Here is an 8054-nt window from a genome sequence, read left to right as displayed (position 1 = left end):
TAAATATTTATAAGATTTATTTTAAATATTTTGTAAATATTTTTGTGCATATCTTAGATTGCACAGATCATAAATATTGTTATACATGTATAGTAAATGCTGTGAAGATACTTAATGAGAACATTGTAATTCAAATAGAAAATACTTGTTAGAAATATTTATTTATATTTATCAAAAATTTTACATAAAATATTTAGTTTATATTTTAATAATATTTCGACTAGAGCTTTATATAAAATATGTATGAAATATCTACATAACATTTCACAAGATGAATATTAATAAATATTTATCATAAATTTCTGTGCTACCTAGATAGTGTGCATCAGTGCAATTTAAATCCATATACACAAATCGACGCAAATGTTTAATAGAAATGTTTAATAAAAATATAGAAACGCGATAAACGCGAAAAAAATGTACTGAAAATTTTTTAATCAGATAAAATGCCCTTTGGACATTATATCAATTAGATATTTCATTTTTATATTCAGATTAGAATACAATGGCTTTAATGTATACTGAGTTTTGCCAATGAAAAACGCTATATTTTTGTTAGCATCAAGCAAAAAAAGTACAATTCGTTACATTTTGAATATCAATAACGGTAACGAATTACTTTTGCAAATCAATAACGAGCAACGATAACGAATTACTTTTGAGGAAAAAAAACGATAATGATAACGAGTTATTTTTATGGGATAACCATGGGTTGCCAACCCTGTATCTTACAATTAATGCATTATATTATATTGTATTATATTTAACGTTTAATTTATTCTCATACTATATCGCTGCATATTGATAAGTGACATATTTAAAAATTAGCAACTTTTCAATAAAATATTTTTTAAATTCTAAATTGGAACGTCTTTAGAATAGTGAATATGCATAATTTTTATAAATTAACTTTTTTTCACTTTCAATTATAATGTATTGGGTATAGGAAGTTTCCGCCCATTAAAAAGATGTCGTTAATAGCACTGTTTGTGTGTTGATAAAACGGCAATACATGTATTTGAAAAGTGTGTGTTCAAGCTTTTCAGCCCAATAGTTGGCATTCATTCGAAGCGATTTGAAACAAAACGACCGGAATGGAACAATAGGCACAATAAGCTGATTCTGCTACATGACAATGTTAGGCCACACGTTGCAAAACCGGTCAAGAAATATTTGGAAGGAGTGAAGTGGAAAATTCTACCCCACCCGCCGTATTCACCGGACTTCTTCAGATTTCTATTTGTTCCGGTCCATGCAGTTGACCCTTTCTGGAGAGCGATTCAATTCTTGGATATGAAGGTATCAAAAATGATACCTTCATATGTTTGATAAATGGAACGCTTCAAAAGAACCAGATTTCTTCCTTCGAGGAATTCGTTTATTAGCCTGAAAGGTGGGAGAAAATTGTCGCTTCCGATGGAGCATACTTTGAGTGAACTCACTTTATATTGTTTAAATACATCTTTAAGAAAGGGCGGAAACTTATTCCCATATCCAATATTTTTTAAAACTGCTATAATTCGAACAATGCAATGTTCTTAGAGTAAATTTCACACCTTATCAGAATTGTGACACTTTCATATAAGCAAATAGGCAAATGTGCTTCTACTGAATGTATTGATCTCTTTTTTTAAAGGTTTAATTTCCTTTCATTAACTCAAAAATGCTAATTTTTTATTTAATTTTTGTTTTATCTTTTTATTAACATAACGAATATTAAAACAAAAATTACCTTCTGATGTTGCAAAGCAGCATTAAAACATTCTTTACATATTATACGTTTCTTTTTCTTCTCGAGTGAAACCCCATAGAATGCGCACGCGAAGGAAGGTGCCACTTTCATATTTATCCCAGAGCAACATTTAAAATTGACGCAATTACTATTATACCCTTTAGATTTGGTTTTTCTTGTCTTTTTCTCATCTTCATCTGACATCAATTCAATAATTTCTGCACTCTGTGCTTGAGCCATTTTCCTGATAATTGTTTGTTGAAAGCTGAACAATTCCTAGAAATATTCGTCTTAATGATTCTAAAAAAAAATATTAGAAAAATCATACAACACGATATATGCACAAAAATTACTTAGATAATCATATTATTACAAGAATGTTTTATGTATATATATATAACATATTCGTGATATATAACGTTATTAGTATATATTCAGGATTAGGAACATTTACTTCATAAAAATAATGTGTGTTACTTTTTATAAAGTAATGTATTATTAACATTTTGTATAAAGTATGTACTATTAACATTATTTAGAAAGTAAATGATTCGTTTCTTTTTTTCTATTACTTTTTTGTAATGTTAAAGTAAGATATTGGATTTAAAGTTACATTTAATAATCAACAATTATTAAATGTAAAAATTATTATAGTAAATTCAAAATTCTAATAACAGGAGTTATTATCGAGTCAAAACTGGATATTCGATAAATATAAATTTTTAGTACATAATGAATGCTTTCCATTTGATGACATAAGTCAACACAAAATCGTTCTATCTTTGTCACTCTCTGAATGTCAACAAAGAGAGAACTTTGTATCGACTTGTGTCAATTTTGTATTATCAAAGCACCCAATATAGGACTGCATTTGGAAATATTAACCGAATGTCTCTATGTGTTTTATCCTTATTACTCACCCAATTGCTTAGTTTACATCGCGCACTTGATACATGTACTAATAACTTTCTATTAAATTATTTTAATTTCAGCAATGTATTCAAAGAATAATGTACTAAATTGGTACAATATGCATTAAAATGATTAATTAAATATACATATCGTATATATATTTACACGTATCGCTGAAATTAAGATCATTCAATAGAAAGTTACTAGTTAGTATCCATATCAAGTACATGATGTAAACTAAACTTAATGTTAAACGAGGATAAGATGATATAGGGACATTCGGGGTGATATTTCCAAACGCAGTCTAGCTTATATATACATAGGTGAAAATTTTTCTCTTTTTTTTATATAATTTTTCAGAATATAATTTTTCTCAGAACTTTTTCTATATAATTTTTATAACTTTTTCACATTTTTTATACAAATTGAAACATTCCACAAAAAAATCTATATTTTCTTAGAATTTTCTAAAATTTTTTTGTAATTATAAATTATAATTTCTGAAAAATTTAAAAATATTTTTTAAAAATTACGGGATAAGAAATCTCAGAATATTTCAGAATTCACTTGTATGAAAAATTCTGAGAGAATATGTAAACTTTTCGAATATTTCTGAGTTTTTCTGAAAAATGTTCCAATTCATATAAAAATTATAAGAAAAATTTTCACAGTCAAAAACGATAATTATTTAGAATACCTCCTTCCTCCTCTCTCATCTATAAAATCTTAATAAAAATATACTCATTCAATACGTTTTTATTCAAAACAAAAGAATCTGGTAGAAAAACACAGCTGTGGCCTCCTTGATTGAGTTATTAAACATTAAAGTCCGAGATTTTAGAGGTCAAGATATCTGTCATCTCAACACAGTGTTATATATACGTTCTACTTTAATTACACAAATTCACTGCTTTAAAAACAAATTCTGTGCTTCAAACACAAATTCACTGTTCAAAGTACAAATACAGTTCACTGCTTTAAAAACACAAATTTACTACTTTAAAAACAAAAATTCACTGCTTTAAAAACACACAAATTCATTTTTAATGCAATGAATTTGTGTTTGTAAAGTAATGAATTTGTGTTTTTGCAGTGAATGCAATGAATTTGTGCTTGTGAAGCAGAGAATTTATGTAATTAATGCAGAATGTATACATAGCACTGTATCGGGAGGACAAATATCTTAACTTCTAAAGTCTCCAACTTTAATGCTTAATAATTCGATTCACGAGGCCGACCGTCGCATTTTTTTACCAGAATTTTTTGTTTTGAATGAAAACGCGTCGAATGAGTATATTGAGATTTTAGGTGAGATAGGAGGGGATGGAGGGCTATTCTAATAGCGTTTTCGACCCAAGCGGATTTGCTCCTATTTGGATTAGATAATATTCTACTATTGATTGACATTACATATTCCATCAATACAACGTCATTAAACTAACCTAGGTTGATGCAAATCTGCTCGGGCCGAATACGCTATAAATAATTACCATTCATTACTTTAAAAACACAAATTCATTGGATAATTATACTCACTGGATAATTATAATTAGAATAACTACCTCATCTCCGATTTTAATGAAATTAGGCTTATTCGAAAAGTTTTCACTCAAAACGAAAGAATCGGTAGAAAAACGCGGTCTGGCGAACTGAGATATTAAACGTTATAATTTTTTTTTTCTTCGGAGTGTCTCTCGGATGAGGGAAAGGAAAATGGCGCCCTCAATTCTAATCAAAACGTTATCGTTGATGACGATATTGAGGTTAGGAAATCTGTCACATAATTATAAATAATGCAGCGCTAATTATATGTACTTTGGTCAGTATTTATTTAAAATTGCTATCTCACTTACGACTTTAATGAAATTAGGCTCATTCGATGCGTTTTCATTGAAAAAAAAGCTCTACTCCTTATGCGCAAAAAATTATAAACTTGTGTGAAATCGCTTCGCTCATAGGTTTATAACTTTCTATGGTGGAAGGATTACATAGTGTGCCTTCCAACAAGCGACACGAAGATCATGTCATCTTTGTTTAACATTGGCAAACTACAAGGTGATCCATTTGTCATTTGTGTCGCTATGGATGTGCTCAGTTTGCAAGCATCTCTCTCTCTCTCTCTCTCTCTCTCTAAAATTAGTAGCTCTCTGTCGTTTCTCTGCTTCTTGTTCCGCAAGGCCTATAACTACGAAACGCGAAATACGGGACGGTATTCGTAGTCCATTTTTATTTTAAAACCATCTTATTCATTAGACATTATGTGTGGTTTACAATGGCAGTATTAGTAATGGATGAGGTTGTAAGAGTAAGGGGCTCCACATAATAAAAGGAACAGAGAATAGAGAATAAGAATTTTAACCTATTTAGAAATTGTATATTTCACAATACATAATTTACTCTGCTATTACCCATTATAGAATAGGTTTTATAGCCTCATTCATTACTGATACTGCCATTGTAGACTACGCATAATGCATGATTTGCAATGGATAGTAGCAGTAGTGGATTAAAGAATAGGCGTAGAAATCGACCAATCATAGTTGAATGTGAGAAAAATAATCAAATATGATTGGTCGATTTCTACACTTACTCCTTAATCAACTATTTATTACCCATTGTAGACCATTAAGATGTTAATATAGTTCTCGGACTTACGATATCTTAAGATTGACTTAAGACAGTCGTAAATGTAAGAATCGACTATAAATATCGACCTGTTTCGCGTTATGAAGTTAATACAGAATCTCCTCGTGCAAGAAAAGATTCAGTATTCATAGTTCTTACATTTAAAACTGTCTTAAGTCAATCTTAAGATGTCATAAGTCATTCCCAGGACTGTATTAACATCTTAAAACATTTTATTTAAGATGGTTTTAAAATAAAAACGGACTATGAATACCCGTCCCATGTTTTGCGTTTCACGATTGATAGATTGCGCACTTAGAGCGATTATATGGAAAGTACGCAGTACAGTAACTAACTAGGCAACTAGGAAACCGCGTATCACGTACCGCTTATTTCTTTCGCTGATATTACATGGAGCACGGTTTGAGCGCAGTTTGCAACACAGGCTAGTGACAAACTTACATTAGTATGAATTTTTTTAAATATATTATTTTTATGCACACTTGATCGATATTCTTATTTTTTTTAACAGATTTACTTAATAACTGGATTTTACATCCGTATCTACAAACAGTTATGTCGCGTCTTATAACTCTTAATTTTGTTTCATTATATGGAATAGTCTAATAGAACATGTACGAACGTATAGAAACATTTCAATCTTGACAGTCATTAAACTTAATAATTTAATGACCAAGATTAGCTCGGATATCGCAGGTTTTTATACGTTTTATATTTTATACATTTTATATTAATAGTTTATACTCGCTATCGGCTGTGGTCAAAATCTCGCTACAAATGTTTTGAAACATTTGATGATACAATTAGAAGAAAGAATTTTACAAATTGACAAATTAAAAAACGCTTCAAAGCGTTGCAACATCGCGTTGACCGTATCCATCATCATGTAATTAATAGTTTAAGTAAAAATTTCTTTGTACTGAAGAGATACTGAGAGCACCTTAACCTTAAATCAAAACGTATACGTTTTAATATTCACTTTGAATATATAAAAATACAAACTAATAACCAGTGTTGGCTCAAATTGGCATTTTATTTATTATTATTTTTTAATAACTGTGTTTAAATTAATTAAAAAGTGTATAGCAATGTATAGTAATATGAGTTTGTTATTAGTCTGTGCCGCAAACTGCGCTCTATATAATACCAGCGAAAGAAATAGGCGTGGTACGCGGTAACTTAGTTGCTTAGTTACTGTATCGCGTACCGTGCTCCATGTAATCGTACTCTTAGGCCGGGTTCACATCTTGACGGAAAAACGGAAAGCGGAAAAGCGGAAACCAATCAGAATTCGCGGAAAGACAGAAGCAGACAAATGTATCGCGTACTACTATTACGAGTTCCGATTAGCTTCCGTTTTATCGCTTTCCGCTTTTCCGTCAAGGTGTGAATCTGACTTTAAACTACTTTTTCATGCTGACGCTCGATTCATTTTTAGTGTCAAAACAAGTCACATATCAAAATTGATGCTTATTCGTCAATTTTGGTCACGTGATCTATTTTGACGCTTGAATCGAACGTCAGCATGAAAATGCAGCCTTAGAATCGACGCGGAGTAAAAGTAGGCGTGGTTAGGCCAAACCATGATGAGCACATCATGTAAGGAGCACATCATGTAAGCTCCGCACAATAAAGGGAACAGGGAACAGAGAACAGAGAATAAGAATTTCAACTTATCAGGAATCATGAATTGTGGAATACAGTTTCTGATAGATTGAAATTTTTACACTCATATTCATAGTCCTTCCTTATTTTAAGGAAGCCTCCACAAAGGATTCTCCAAGGCCTTCTTGTTTCATAAACGGATCTCAAGTCTTCTAGAAGGAAGGAATATTTAAGAGATTTTAGTAACCTACTGAAGGTAGCATGTCATAATATATGGTATATATAGCATACCTAATATCGTGAATTATGAATAATAAAGATTATAAAAGCATTGTTGATTAAATAAGGTCATGATTAAGTATTTTTGCAACAATAATGGACAAAAATAAAATTAATAGCGAATTTGATTGGACGCACTTATTGAGCACTGATGCACATTAAAACCGCCATACACAAAATAACGTAATAAATATAAATTTTTAGAGTTTTTTTCCGAAAAAAAGCTATCAAAAATAATTATTGATGCGTCAGATTTACATTAAAAGCTGTCAGAAGTAAAAAGACCGACGAATTAAATTTGAAGATTTGTTTGGTTATGAAGGTTATCCTCCTCTTAACCTAGTTTATTAAAAGGAAGTTAATAAGGCTCCTTGTTTGATTAAGATTTATGAAATATGAAATGAACAAGGAATCCTCATCCTTCCTCTAAAAGGAAGGACTATGAATACAGGTATTATTCTCTGTTCTTTGTTTTCTGTTCCTTTTATTGTGCAGAGCCCCTAATCCTTCTACCATGTCATATTATAGTTAAACTATGATCATGCTTTCTATGCGAAGCCAGGGTATTAATAATGAAACTTTATCCCTAGAATGAAAAGTGAAAAGTGAAAATTTTTACCATTGAAATTAATGAAGAAATTTTTCACTTTTCACTTTCCATCCTAGGGATAAAGTTTCATGATTGATATCCAGGGCACTGTATATAAGAGGTTTGCTTGCGTCACCGAAATCAATATGACGATTAGATGTTCGCGTCGCATTAGAGCATACTCCATGGATCAATTAAGAGCACGCTCCATTTGTTTCACTTCAGAAGGTGATACGATTGGGGCATATAACGCACGCATGCGTAATGATTGAAAACGTTTTATATTGAAAC

At 30.7% G+C, this 8054-nt stretch overlaps 1 protein-coding gene across 3 annotated transcripts in view; it reads right to left on the bottom strand.

Annotated features, from left to right (window-relative positions):
• LOC108693800 (histone-lysine N-methyltransferase SETDB1) overlaps window positions 1-4408 on the bottom strand; it is a 13520-nt gene extending 9112 nt beyond the window's left edge. Inside the window, exons 1-2 of one of the 3 annotated variants that reach the window (XM_018202945.1) lie at window positions 4181-4408; window positions 1733-2032 (exon numbers count right to left, since the gene is read on the bottom strand). In XM_018202945.1, coding sequence (XP_018058434.1) covers window positions 1733-1972 — 240 coding nt within the window. In that variant the 5' untranslated portion in view covers window positions 1973-2032; window positions 4181-4408. Of the gene's footprint in view, window positions 1-1732; window positions 2033-3341; window positions 3409-4180 lie in introns of those variants that run through there. The other 2 variants (XM_018202946.1, XM_018202947.1) reach the window with 2 other exon arrangements.
• Window positions 4409-8054: the final 3646 nt, after the last annotated feature.

This window comes from Atta colombica, unplaced genomic scaffold, assembly GCF_001594045.1.
Source record: "Atta colombica isolate Treedump-2 unplaced genomic scaffold, Acol1.0 scaffold99, whole genome shotgun sequence".
Classification (NCBI taxonomy): Eukaryota; Metazoa; Arthropoda; class Insecta; order Hymenoptera; family Formicidae; genus Atta; species Atta colombica.
This window is presented reverse-complemented; position numbering and strand designations above follow the sequence as displayed.